At 32.1% G+C, this 15,336-nt stretch overlaps 1 protein-coding gene across 1 annotated transcript in view; it reads left to right on the top strand.

Annotated features, from left to right (window-relative positions):
* LOC135926471 (uncharacterized) overlaps positions 1 to 15,097 on the top strand; it is a 28,652-nt gene extending 13,555 nt beyond the window's left edge. Inside the window, exons 3-8 of the mRNA XM_065462362.1 lie at positions 9,865 to 10,047; positions 10,637 to 10,792; positions 10,922 to 11,136; positions 13,413 to 13,673; positions 14,034 to 14,146; positions 14,553 to 15,097. Coding sequence (XP_065318434.1) covers positions 9,865 to 10,047; positions 10,637 to 10,792; positions 10,922 to 11,136; positions 13,413 to 13,673; positions 14,034 to 14,146; positions 14,553 to 15,097 — 1,473 coding nt within the window. The remainder of the gene's footprint in view (positions 1 to 9,864; positions 10,048 to 10,636; positions 10,793 to 10,921; positions 11,137 to 13,412; positions 13,674 to 14,033; positions 14,147 to 14,552) is intronic.
* The last annotated feature ends 239 nt before the right edge of the window (positions 15,098 to 15,336 follow it).

The raw sequence follows: 15,336 nt of genomic DNA, 5'->3' as shown, positions 1-15,336 counted from the left end.
TTTAAAATTAATAATTATTTTAGAACCCTGCAAAATTGAACTTTCAGGTCAAATCAGATTCAAAAATACCTTTTATATTTTATTTGGTAATCAATCAGATAGATTTTTATAGAATAGATGAAAATTATAGTTTTAATTCAATTTAAAATTGAAAAAAAAAAAATTGAAAACAAATTTTTTTCCTAGAAAGAGGGATATCATATCCATAATCTACTTTTTATCTAGATTTCAATAATTAATATTAATTAACCATATTATATTTACCAGAGACCTGCAGGCCCGACCCTAAGCTTGGGCCGTATTTTAATTTTTTTAAATATACCTGGGCCGGGCCAGAAATTTTTTTTTTTAAAAAAAACACCCAAATATATGAAATCGTCATTATTAGCCATAAAAATCAAAAATAAATAGAATATATTTTTTAAAAATAAGGGCCGGGCCTGAAAATTTTTTTTTAAACAAAGCCGGTCCAGGCCGGGTCTGAAAATATAAAATCCAGGCTGGACTTGGCCGTACAAATGGCACCTCTGCAGGTTTCTAATATTTACCATGAAGAGGGGGGAGGGTATTTCCAACCTAAACGCCACTAAGGTAAAAATGATTTATATAACATTAAATAAGAATAACAGATTACTATTCTGTTCCGTACGTTTGTATCAGTCTGAATCCCGGTTAAAAATAACAAAATGGATGTTTTTTTATGTTAATTTAATACAATACTATTGATTTTAAAATTTATATCTGATTATAAATTTTTAAAAAAGTATATATCCAAATCAATGATTACAAGGGCTTATTTTAAAAATGGTTTTTTTTTTTACTATTTTGTTAATTTTCTAAAAATAATTTAATATTATATAGGGATCAAAAAATATGGAAATTATTTTCTGTGGGATTTTTTTTTCAGGGGAATTATTTTCAGGGGAGTAATCTTCCAGGGATTTTTTTCTTCACGGGGAATTATTTTCCTAGATTCCTTAAAAATAAATTAAACCCGAGTTAAAAATTATTTTAAAAAATTAAATTCTACGATTTAACAACAAAAAGTTGATTATATTATAGTGATTTATTGTTTAATGTATGCAATAAAATACTTTCGATTTGCTCATGAGATTTTAATTGTTTGGGTTGTCTTCTCGTTTGACTGCTAACTTGCTGTTGACGTATCACAAATGTTAACTTCATCTGATTTCAAATTAGCTGCAATATTAGGATGTTGACTTAAAATATGTCTTGTAAGATTAGCTGTAAAATGCAAATATATTTGAATTATAAGGTTATTAAATCATTTTTAAACTAGGTAGGCTGTAAAATAAAACAATTGGAGGTTGTTATAAAAGTATATATATTCGGTATCGAATTAATTTTAATTTCGCTATAAATCATTTGTTAACTAGGTTTGGTGAATGACTATAAAAATAGAAGAAAAATTATAAGCCTCTTTTTAATTGTCCTTTAATTCATAAGATTTTGTTTGAATAACTAATGAGGGTTGGGCGAGAACAACGGACTAGGAAAAAAAAATTACTTGTGAAGATATTTTTCTACAGGTATAGCCAGAAATTTGCAAAAATTTTAAATTGGCCAAAGTCTTTATTAGCTTAAATATAGATTACGTTACACACCCTAATTGTTCTAAAATTTAAATGACGAAAATATAAAAATTTGGTAGTTGTAACTTTAAAAAGAAAAACCAATAATAATGGTAGTCTTCTAGCCAAAGAGCTATCCTAAACAACACTTACGTCCCTTTTTCATTTTTGTTTCCCTGCGCCACACCATCTCCGTTCTTTTTTTTATAGTATTATTATATATTATAATAATATATTTTTGTTTTATAAAAAATTGATTTCTTTGTTTGTTTTGGATGATAATAAAAATAAAATATATTTAAAATCTTACATGGAATTGATTTGAGCTTTTTATGGCATGAGCTGCATGTGGCAAAAATATTGTCGTTGTCAAATGAAAAAAAAATTAGAAATTACAGAATTTTTTTTCATAATTATAATTTAAAAAATTTATTTTATTTAATAAAGAAAAAAATTTAATTAATGATTAAGTTTACGAGTTTTAATCTTAGATTTATAAAATCCATAATATATAGTTATTTAATTCATATTATTTGATGATAAACTTTCTTTAAATTGAATATGGGTTGTGGGTAATTGATCAATGAATATGATTGGTTAGCTGGACTATTATACGACAATTTTTTTAAAATATTTTAAAATAAAATTAATTTAAAATTTTGATGTACGCCTGGAAACACGAGTATGAACAAGGACGCAGGTTCAATCCTGGTAAGAACCATAAAAACTTTCAAGTTTTTCTTCGATGACTGGTGTGTAAAGACATATGGTATGATGAATTTCGGAGCTTGAGAAGACACCCGGTCACCGACAGGCCTGGACAGCCGGGTGCTAAGGATACCTGTTTAATAAACAAAATGAAGGACACAAATGAAAATATGAATATGAAATCTAGGGCGTTCCCTCCATGCGACGCGCAGGGTGTAGACCTCCATCCTGTGAAAAGTAAAGTAAAGGTCAAAGCAAAGAAAATGAGATTAGCAAGTTTGAATATTGGGACGCTTAAAGGTAAGATGAGAGAATTGGCATTAATGTTGAACAAGAGAAAAGTTGATATAGCGTGCATTCAAGAGACGAAATGGAAAGGACAGAAGACTTTGATGATTGGAGATGGGTATAAATTGTACTATAATGGAATTGTTAGCAATAAGAACGGTGTCGGCATCATCCTCAGTCAAGATCTAACCTCCTCAGTTGTAGAAGTCAACAGGATCTCTGATAGACTAATGAAGATAAAACTCTGCATTGGTCAATCAATACTATACATCCTTTCATTATATGCTCCTCAAACGGGTTGCAAAGAAGAAGAGAAAGATGATTTTAGAGCTATCCTCGATGAAGCTGTAATGGAAATCCCTAAGGAGGACCTAGTCATAATTGGTGGTGACTTAAATGCGCATGTGGGGAAAGCAAGAGATAGCTACAAAAGGCATAATGGTGGTTTTGGATATGGAGAAAGAAATGATGAAGGAGAGAACGTATTGAAATTTGCGCAAGCCTTCGACCTTGCCTTAACCAACACCTACTATAGGATAAAAGAGTCATTAGATTATTTAATCTCTCGCAGAAGATTTTAAGAAGTAATAGACTGCAAAGTCATTCAAAGAGAAGATATCGCCGCACAACACAAGCTACTAGCCATGGATTTACGCATCTCAAATAAATCCACTCAAAACAAGATAGAACTGGAACCATGCATCAAATGGGTTAAATTAAAAACAATGACAGATGACTATGCAATCAATGCAAATATTGAAACAATCGATTCCTCACAAGTCAGTGAAAAAATGTGGACAGACCTTTCATCCAGATTAATAGACACTGCCAAATCGACACTAGGCTTGACAAGGGGAGGCAACAAATCATACAAAGAACTATGGTGGTGGAATGAAGAGGTACAAACCACTATAAAGGAGAAAAAAGCCCTATATAAAATATGGTACAAATCCAAAAACGCAGATGACAAGACAAGATACAAAAAATCCAAGAGATTAGCTACAAAAGCGGTGGCTAGAACCAAATCTATGGCATACGATGACATGTACGAAGATCTACATACCAAAGGAGGGCAAAATAAAATATACAGATTAGCCAAACAGCGAGAAAAGAACTCTAGGGATATAAACGGAGCTCCGAAAGTAATCAAAAATAAAGATGGGAAATTGATGATGAAGGAAAAAGAAATAATGAATAGATGGAAAGAATATTTTCAGGAGCTTCTCAACTTTAATCCCCACACACTACATCTAGACGAACACTCCTCATATCAAAACCTTGTACAACCTATAACAGAACAAGAAATAATCACATGCCTCAAGCATATGAAAAACAACAAAGCTAGGGGTCCAGACGATATTCCAATAGAAAGCCTTAAAGCACTAGGAGATGATGGAATACATCTCCTCACAAATCTATACAATAAGATACTTGGAAATGAAGAGGTTCCCCAAAAATGGAGGCAGAGCTATCTAGTTCCTATCTTCAAAAATAAAGGGGATCCACATAATTGTCAAAATTACAGGGGCATAAAACTAATGTCATACTGTCTAAAACTATACGAAAAAATATTAGAAAAAGATTAAGAGATATAATCGAAATAGGAGAGACTCAGTTTGGCGGCTTTATGCCTGGAAGATCAACAACCGATGCTATCCACGCAATTAGGCAAATGAGTGAAAAATACAGGGAAAAGAACAAAAAGCTACACATGGTCTTTCTCGATCTAGAAAAGGCCTTTGATAGAATCCCAAGAAAACTTATCTGGTGGGCGCTACGCCACAAAAATGTTCCCGAAAAATATATAAGAATAATACAGGATATCAGGTACTTCAGCAGGCTTCACAATAGCCGAAGGAGTTCATCAAGGGTCGGCTCTCAGCCCACTTCTCTTCATTACAGTAATAGATGTATTAGCACAGTCTATACCTCAAACAGTCCCGTGGAATATGATATTTGCAGATGATATTGTGATACTTGCCGAATCTAAGGATGAAATGAAAGAAAGACTATTGAGTTTGATAAATATCCTAGAAACGCACGATTAAAAGTAAATAGAGAAAAGACGGAGTATATGGTGATAGGAGGAGATGAAACAGAGAGTATTGATATAAATGAATGGCAGATATCGGCAATTGAAAGCTGCAAATATTTGGGCTCCACTATACAAACAAACAGCACAATAGAAAAAGAGATAAAGAATAAGATTAAGGAGGGAAGGAAAAATATTTTATTTTTTAAATAATCATGTAATTTCCGACAAGGGTGGTTAAAGTGGAAATCTTTATCTGGAGTGCTATTTGATAAAAGAATCCCACACAAATTAAAGGGAAAAATTTACAGTTCCATAATACAACCAACTATTCTATATAGTTCGGAAACATGGCCAACCAAAGAATCAGACGAGAGAAGTCTACAAACCATGGAGATGAGAATGCTGAGGATGATTGCTGGGGTAACAAGAAAGGATAAAGTGCGCAGTACAAGAATACTAAGTAGTTTAAAGGTAGTGCCCATTAAGACTAAGTTAATGTTAAATAGACTTAGGTGGTATGGGCACACAATGAGAAGGCCTATGAACTACATAGGAAATAAAGTTAAGAGTTTGGAAGTGATGGGCAAACTTAAAGAGGAAGGCCAAAACTTCAATGGGGCCATAAAGTTAGAGCCAATATAAAGAAGTATAAATTAGATAAAAGAGATTGTATTAATAACATAAAGTGGAGAGAGATGTTGAAGGAGCTTACCACCAGAAAAGGTGAAAGCTAAAGAGAAAAAAAATAAAATTATTTGTTTTTAAAAATATTTTAAAATAATTTAAAAATATTTTTGAAAATATTTAAAAACGTGAGAAAAAGTATGAGACTAAGTGTGATTATTTTAATTTACTCAAAAAACGTGAAAAAATCGTGAAGTGTGAGGAAACGTGATTAAGTAAAAAAATTAGGTATACTCGTTACCTTTTCAAAAAGTAACGGGCTACTCGTTACTTAAAAAAATTAAATATATACATTAGAGTAAAATAAAAAAATATACAATATTTTCAGAATAAAAAAATAATAAGTCGATCCATTTGAATGAGTTGGGTCTGGTTTAATTTCTTGACCAAAAATCTTACCAAAAACTAAGATATTTCGACCCAAGCCCAACTAAGAAAATTAACCAATAAATATATTTAAAAAATTTGGACTTGACTTATTTTACCTATATCTTATTGCCCTGAAAATCTTGGTCGTTGTAAATAGATAAAGCACGACTCTTACTTAATATTAAATAATGCTCAAATAAAGAAGTTAGAACTTAGAAGGCATCTTTTTTAAATATTTTGTAATCTAATAATAAAGCCAAAAATTTAAGAAACATACTAAGCCAACATTTTTTCTCGAAAAATTAGATTTGGGACGTTTATTTTTTAAAATTAGATGGGGTGGCACCGTTCTGAAAATAAAACTGGTTAACAATATATATATTTTTTTCAATAATTTTGAAATAATCAATAATTGTCAAAATATCCGTTTTATGCTTGTTTAAATTTTATAAAAATTTTAAAATATTACATATGACAATTATCAGTTTTCTATATTATATCTAAAAAGGTTCAAAAATGTATTATAATAACATTATGACTGTCACTTTTCTATGGTCAATCTTTATTTTAATTTTACATCTTAGTAATATAAATTTTAACCTTGCGTCAAAAAAAATCAAAAAAGTTAAATAAAAACGAATATGACAAATGTCACATTTCTATGGTATATCTTTATTAAAATTTTAATTTTACATCTAAATAAAAAAAATTTTAACCTGTTTGCGTAAAAAAAAATCAAAAAAGTTAAGTAAAACGATTATGACGATTGTCAATTTTTTGTGTTACAAATTAAATTACAATACATCTTCATTTAAATTTTAACTTAAATTTTTTTTACAATATTAATTTTTACCCATTTATGTAAAAATAACGATTAGAAAAATTATCGCTTTTCTGAATTTAACATTTTATTAATAATATAATAAATTAAATTTTTACCCTTCTGTGGTAAAACTTTTTTTATAAAATACGATTATGAAGATTGTCGGTGCATCTTTATTATTGAATTTATATTTTAATTTAACATGCTTAAAAAATAAATAATATTTTTTTCTTTCATCAAGGCAGGAGGAGAGGCATAAAACATAAAAGAAATAATATATTAATAAAATTCAAAAACATCTGGGCTTTTAATAAAGGGGTAAAAAAATAAATATCATGAAGATCTTTGAAGATCGTTACACAAAATTTTTAAAAAAATAAAAGATCTTCAAATTTTACGATCTTCAAAGATCTTTCTTGCTCAAATTTTTGAGCTAGATCTCGCTCAAAAATCTTCAAAGAAGATCTTTCGTACAACTCTGAAGGTGAATGAAGATATTATAAAGTGTTAGGCATTAAATATGTGTTCATGTACATGGCACATTAACTAAAAAACGATTAATAGCATAGTAAACTTTTATCTTTTTAATCGGTCGGACCGGACCATAGGACCGTGTTATGGGACCGGATCGTCCCATGGGACCCAAGAGCATGATGGGACCGACTTGGACCGGACATTTGCAAACACTAAATGTTTCAATATCGATACCCTTTTCTAAATTACTATCCTAATAATAACATATCATTCTTTGTTACAAAAATCAGATATTTTTATGCCAAATAATATTTAAGGATTTTTTTAAAAAAATATATATTATATCGCGCCGACAAATAATTAGCCGCCACGCTTTTTTAGCGTCGGCGTGGTCGAGTGTTCGATCGGCGGCGCACAGGTCTTATTTATAACCCGATTTCCGCCCAGGTTAATTTTTTTTGTTTGAATTTTGAAATTTTTTTTTAAAAATATTTCTGATAATTATCTCTCTTGAATTCTTCTAGAAAATTATCGGATAACTTAAGAATATGTTATATACAAAATGGCAATATTTTTTTTTAAAATCAATATCAAATACATAAAATGTAAAATTATACTTAAATTTTTTTTAAACATATATATATATATAATATATATATATAGATAACATGATAAAAAAAAAATATAATGAAATAATCTAATTTTTTTTTTTTTTTGAAACAAGTTTCTCGGAGTTTTCTTGCCACATTTTTTTTTTCTTCATTTGTATTCGCATGCAAATTGATTTGACTTTTCGAATAGAATAGAATATTCTAACTATCCATTCTACGTACACTAGAGACCTAAAGGATACAAATTTTTTTTCCACCAAACTCGAATATGAAATTAATTTCCTGATTTCCCAACCCTTCCTTATTTATTTTTTTTATAGTATGTTATACATTATAAGAAATTATCTATAAAATTGTAACAAAATATTTCCGAACCTCGACCCGTCCAAAAAAAAATTTCTTACCCAATTTTCGAGGTCCGATTTAGCGGACCTCGAAAATTTGTCCACCTTCCTGTTGCTGAAGGCTTTCTTTCATTTCGTATAATATTAAAACCCTTTCTCTGTAATTGATTCGGATCTAACTTGCCCTTTTTGACCTATACTTCTTCGCCAACAAATGCTAATAAAACCTGATATGTATATGGCGTTTTGTTGACCAAAGGGCCCACCCATTTTACGGCTATTCATATAAATTTGTAACTTTTCCTTTTTAAAGTGAGTTTTGGTTTTTAACACCTCACCAAATTTTTTTGTGAATCAAACTCTTGACTCATTGAAATCATCTTAGTTTCGACCCAAAGACCTGCAGAGGTACCACTTGCAGTGAGCCAGGCCTGATTTTTTGCCCAGAAATTCTTTTCGCTAGGCCAGGCCCGGATTTTTTTTTAAAATATATTTTATTGATTTAAGATTTTATAGCTAATAATCTCGGTTTCAAATATTTGGTTTTAAAATATACGGCCCGGCCCGGATATTTTTTTAAAGCCCGGCCCGAATATTTAAAATGATTAAAATACGATGCGACCCGTGTACCCAGGTCGGGTTTATGGCCTGGCCTGCAGGTCTTTGCTTTCAACATTCTCAATAAAACATTATTAAATATATATCATTTAATTTTTCTCGGCTATCACCTGCTTAGAAAACATATATAAATTTTATCCTAAATATTTGTTGCCTACTGCTCAGTAGAAATGTATAATTTCTTCAGAACTCATCTCTATATTTGATAAAATGAAGGGAAAGAAAAATTATATAAGCATAATCGAATATATTTTTTAGTTATAGTGAAGATCTGTAGATCCTCTATTAGTAGCGGAGTTTGAAAAAAAAGTGTCCAAAAGTATCTTTGAAGACATTTTTTATTTTTGAGGAGTGTTTAAACTATGAATGGTGGTTCTGAATAAATTTGTGTCCTTGCGACAAATATCGAGTATATACGGTATAATGAACTATAAAGGCATTATTGATTAAATGGTGGGCAGATTAAATGGCTATGAATTTTATTGTTCAAGTGTTGTACCTTTATAGATCGGGGTCGATAATGGACAGTCGGCATCTTCGCTAATTCCTAGCATAAAGATACGCTCCCACTGAGTAACGACTCCCGAACCGCGCATCAAATCTTCTTCCATACTTTTTCAACTGGCGGTTTAAATTCTGACAAATAACTTATCAAATTCTGCATCCCTACTTTAATTTATCATTTTTAAAATACCTTTCAGCTCTTCAAATTTTTTTAAAAAAACTAATTCTCTAATAGATTTGTCTACCCTCTCCACTTTTAAATCCCCAGGTTCACTCACTCCAAAAAAATCGATGGTCACAAATGTATTGCTCTGAGGTGCCCCTAAAACCATTACCACACCTTCTAGCAGTAGAATCTTACGTTCCCAAGTCCCTTCCCTTTTGCTAAATCCCTGTTAGCTGAAATCCTTGCGCTTCTAGGTCAGTCCAGCTTTGTAGGATCGAACCTCTCCAGATCTCTAGTATTTACGAAAAGAAGGTTACCTTCCTCGCTCATAGCTCTCTTGAACCGAGCCAATGACACTGATGACTCCCGCCCTTGATATCGATTTCAATTATAAAAATGGATGCTGTCGATATATGTTCAATGATAGGATATTCCACTAAAATATAAATAACACAATTGCATCATCAACTCCTTACTAGACTATCCCCTCTCAGTGATGGTTTTTCTCATTCATTCCTATTTCTCTTTTTTTTAAACCTTTCCTCCGGAAATGGATTATTTTATTTATATAGTTTTCCCGAAGTATCCGCTTCGTTTGCTAATATACAAACCTTATTTATTTTTTTCCCCGTCATTATATTTTGCTAGGATGGAGGCTATAATAGGCTCATAAGGGCTCAACATTATTCTACCTCGAATACGCGGAAACGTTACGCCGAATGTAACGCTTTTAATAGCGGCGATAGATTTTCTAACGGTCTGTGCGATACTTGTAACGCGAACGAAAACCACAAGATATCTTGCTTGAACAATTTCTCTCCTCGAAATAAGGTGACCATAATATTTTTACGAGAAACCGACAAGGAACTGTCCGATCCTACCGGATGTGGATCGGTTGGGCACGGACAGTTCAGAAATTAATTAATCAAGACCGGACTCGAATAAAGAGTTTATCGGTTCTCCCGATTTCCTTCAAAATATCATAAATAGGGCTATAGTAATAAATCAACCAAAAATGGTTTAGACCGCTTAACTATCCGAAAAACATTTGAAAAAGATTGACTCCTCTCCGGACCGGCTTTTGAGGGATAAAGTAACTTATTCATTTGATTTCTAAGAAATCAAAGATTTTTTTAAAAAAAAAATAGCATTATGACGCCTTCTAAACCGGTTCGGTTTACCTCTTCACTTCGGGACTGAATATGGATCCGAAAAAAATTGGATCCTAACTCATATTCTTTAAAATCCAACTGACCTTGACTCTCAACAGGAGATCTTGCTCACATCTTCCTCTGAATTTATTAAATTCCGTTTTTCCATTTCCTTTTTTTTTTCTATCTCGAATTTGATTAGCTGGTCGTAAATACGTTTATTTTATATAGATAACTTTATCAAAAAAAAATATATCGTGATTTAAAAGAGAAATTACGAAGATGAGCACGCGACTCTTCGCGACAATCTGGAACGCGTGTACCCTCTCTGCCGCAAGTGCCAACATTTTCTGAACAAAAAGATCAAAGCCGACCAATCGCTTTTACCTCATACAGACGATTCTACGACGCGCATCGCGGACGGCGTAAATTTAATTTTTTTGTAGAATTAATTCGTTGTAACATTTTTGGATCATTTTTTTTTCTTGATATACTTTACCTTTTTTTTCACTTCCGCTAATACTCTTCCCCTCCCCCCGCTTTACCTCCATAAGAGTCCCTTCAAAACGAATGTTAGGCTAATATCCGTCTCTCTCGCGGCCCTTAACTTTATTCTATCCGTATGTTGCCTGGTGCTTGACCATTCGCACGTCAATCATTTACGGTACTTCGAAGTCTTTCCCGCCAACAAACCCACCCTTTGTCGTTACATAACCAATATGGCCTGCCTATTATCCGTCGTCATCCTTTATCAACGACAAGACACTGGGTTTACTGATTTCCAATTTACTATATTTCATTATTTTTTTTAGTAGTTTATGATCAAATTCCATATAAAACTCTACAGTTCAAACGTGAGTCATGTCAAATGGGATTTGGGCCCACCTTGTAAACTAAAATGGCGTCCAAAATGAGCCATAAATTTTAAAGTGAGAGAATTTAAGGTTATTATAACGGAATCACGTGGGCGAGTCCGGCCTCCTACATATAATCCCCCCCCAAAGACGGAACCATCAAGTCGGATTAAGAGAAGAAAAAAACTTGATCCTTGCTGGGATTCGAACTCAGAACCAATTTATATATCACCTTTTTATAAGGCGACAAAAGGTATAAAAATAATCCTAATTCGATACTACGGGACGATAGGGACAAATCGATCATACCTTGGGATTTGGACTAAATTTTGTCCACGAACTAGGATCCGTTAAATATATGGGAACTAGGAGAATTTTCGGTTTCTTCTACAGATAAATTTGGAGGAGCCATTTCTGAAGTTTCTTCAGGCTATTCAAGGTTTGGGTTTGGATAATAGTCATCGGTTTCGATTGACGTCTATCGATGGTATCGGACAGAATTTTTCTGTCTTTGGGGTGATTACATATTTGGAGGCCGGACTCGACCACGTGTTCTGTTATAATAACCTTAAATTCTCTCACTTTTAACTTTAGGGGCCGTACTGGAGGCCATTATAGCTTACTTGCCTTTTTGATATTTTTTAATATTCTATAGAATGGACCCTAATCGTACCCTCTCCCTGGCATTTAAACTCGGAATGGTCCATTCCGTGTTTTCTGTTTTCTCCGCAACACCTAAAAACGTCATCGGTCCCGTTCCGTTAACTATGATACCTTCGTATACATCTTCTCATTTACATTTAAACGAAAACAGTAATTGGGGCATGTATGGATGGGGGATAAATGGGCTTTAGTAATTGATGGAACCTGGAGATCGTTTCGTTACTATTTTACATAATATATCGATAATTAAAAATAAGGAAATCTTTGCATTATCAAATTCACAATCTAATACTAAACTCCGTTTGTGATTGGTTAAGTCAAAATATATTTAGGGCACATTATTGGTTAAAAATGGTATTACCTGACTGTAATATGAAGAGATCATATATTAAGGCATTTCAAAATTACACTTTTAATCAATCATTATGTGTATTGGTGCCTTATATTCTTTTGCAAAGTTTTTACCTAATGACCACCATTTTCTGATATTCAAAATTTCCTTTATATTAATCATTAATTTTTGTTTGGTTCTCTGAGATTTGGTGAAATTTTTGATTCAGCATGACACCTATTGCATTGCTGGTTGAGCTTCTGTTATTACTTAGCAATTTCAGTTTCACTTTTTTTTTGGACAACTTTTAGATAAGGTATATAAATTATTTTGAAGCAGTTATATTCAATGTGATTATATAGATTTTGATTGGTTAATAAAATAAATAAATTAATTTATGATATAGCGGGGGTTCATAATTAATATCATTCATTTTTTTTCCTAATTGCCGCAGCAGTTCTGACTATTAGCCGCATTAATTTTTTTCGCGAATTTTTGCCAATGTATCTTTCAAATATCGTGTATCTTTTAACATTTATGACGAGTACATTTTGATTTTACCAGACCCATTTACGTAGAGATATGTTTAGTGATAATCGATAGTTTTAATAAAGGGACTAAGAAATATAAAAAACACTTTTCTACTAAACATTTTGCGGAAGTTTAGAAAATATAATTTTTGCCATCTGGAAACTCCGATACTATTGTTTACAGATGATGGGCCTCCATTTTTAAAGTCTAGATTTGGGTTTAATGCTCCCTACCACCCACCACGATCAAACTTGAGGGAGGGAGAGGCGGATCGTTTTTAGCACGAACAGTAATATGATAAAATGCGGAGATTTCCATTTTAATCATTTAAATACTCCGCAAATGACAACGTAACAATCTCCATGCTCCGTATTGGCTTACGTCTCAACCAATTAGATCACTACGATTACTAAACCCCATTTATCCCAAATCCATGCGTACCTCAATTACCGGAGTGACTATATATTGTCAAACATTTTATACAATATAATATAATTACCAGAGTTGTTAAAAGATACTTTTTAAATGGATCTAGATACAGATACAACGTCTAAAATAATATCTAGAAACAGGATCTAGATACTTGTATACTGATTCTTTAACAACTCTGATAACTACTAATACACAAACATTGACATATTTTTTTGGATGATTGGGTTGTTATAGAAATTGTGGATGGAGCAAATTTTTCACCTTACCTTTACCATTTCTTTGGTTTGGATCGATTATTTACCGTCACACTTATTCGTATCAATTTTGGTGGCATTATTGTATGGACGTGTGTTTGACCATTTTTTCCGCTCTAAAATTGTTCAACACTCTTATGCCCGCTTCGCGGAGAACTACGACACACAAGTTTTACGCCAATCAAAACGGGCATTTCCCAAACTCGTTCGATGGCGGATACGTTGAGAACGATTATAATAAGTAAATAAATTAAAGTTTAAAAAAGCCCTCTCCTCTTAAGATTTTTTTTGTCTCATACTCAGCATCTGATTTCTATTTCTAGATTTTTTTGTATGAAACATCAATTCAAAAAACATAAGGAACTATTTTTATTTTGGTATCTTAGGTTATTCATTACTTTAAAAAAAAAATTAACAAAAATATTAAGTTTCGTACTCAAAAAAAAATATATTTTACCATTCGATAAATAAAAATATTCGTTCGGTTCTATTGCCGCGACCATGAAGTTGCCCGCGTTTTAACTTTTCCGCTTTCTCCAGCGTTTTTAAGCGTTTTTGAGTAAAATGAGTATACTCTAAAAAATAATATATATATATTCAGAAATGCAAGACCAAAGCCAAAATACGATCTGAACAATAAATTCGGATCATTTAATATTTCCCGGCTCGAACCAGCAACGACTAGCAACATCAATCCATCGAATCATGTATACGGTATATTTTTGGTTTTTTTAACTTTTACATTATTAAAAAATTATCAGAGTCAGAAGAGAGAGAGAGAGAGAGAGAGATCTATTGAGGCTATACAGCTTTTCAGGGGCCCAGCCCCGGGTTTGGGAAAAGAAAACCGGTTTGACTCGGGTACCCAATTCGGCATTTTACTGTCTCCTTTTTCGGTTAATATGAAAAATCATTTAATACCAAATAAAAAGTAAAAAATTTGTGTTTTCTCATTATGGCGAGACGCGCTTTATTTTTGTTATGTCACGTGTTTGAATGATTGACGAAAAAAATATAAATTATTTATAATTTAGTCTCTATATAGAAAATATGTAATACATACTATTTAAATAATTATGATTCAGTTTATCACTCTTTATATATCTTTTTTAAAAAAAAGATCGTATTAGATCTAAGCAATTGTCTAGCTCAGTCAACAATGCTACGTTCCAACATACCCGGCATCGTACCTCCAATGATATCGCCGAAAACTTTTTTTTGAGAAAACCTAAATTGAACGTAACTCCCCCTCAATCACAACGAGTTGTTGGAGGCTGCGAAGAGGAATACAAAGATCTGCACAACAGGAATAGAGCCGTAAGCCATTCCCTCATACCCCCTTCACCGTACCCGACTAATAACGATGGCACAATCTTCGCTACATCTTCTTCCCGCATTCGAAATCAAATATCTCGCTTTAATGGCGGAAGTTGTTCAACCGATGACGCCTTTACCAGCTCCCAAAACCAATTGTCATATTTTAATCGGTTACCTAATGATAGGCATTATTGGATGCTCATGCAAGCAGCTTATCAAGCGAATCCGCAGACCGCTCTTCACCATTCGAACTATAATATTTTCGTCACTTTCGTATTGGGCCTATGTTTAGGAGTTAATTCTATATGCGCTTGGCTTTTTTTCCGACAAAATATTGGCCTCTTTTAATCGTGTTTTTAATATAACTTCGTTACCAAATAAGAATATGTTAATGTGAATTAATCATTTTTTTTAAAAAAAAAGTCATTTTTAAGTAACAATTGTGTAACCTATTTTTTATGTCTTTACTTTGTATATATAATATATATATGTATTTTTTTTTGCAATTAACAATACAATTTTTAACCTTTGTTGTATACCAATTAAATAAAATTGTCATTACTATGCAATATTAGTAATTTTAAGGA

Source organism: Gordionus sp. m RMFG-2023, chromosome 3 (assembly GCF_954871325.1).
Source record: "Gordionus sp. m RMFG-2023 chromosome 3, tfGorSpeb1-WG-v2, whole genome shotgun sequence".
Taxonomy (NCBI): Eukaryota; Metazoa; Nematomorpha; class Gordioida; order Chordodea; family Parachordodidae; genus Gordionus; species Gordionus sp. m RMFG-2023.
Note: the sequence above shows the minus strand (reverse complement) of the source record. Positions and strands in the feature narration are given on the sequence as shown.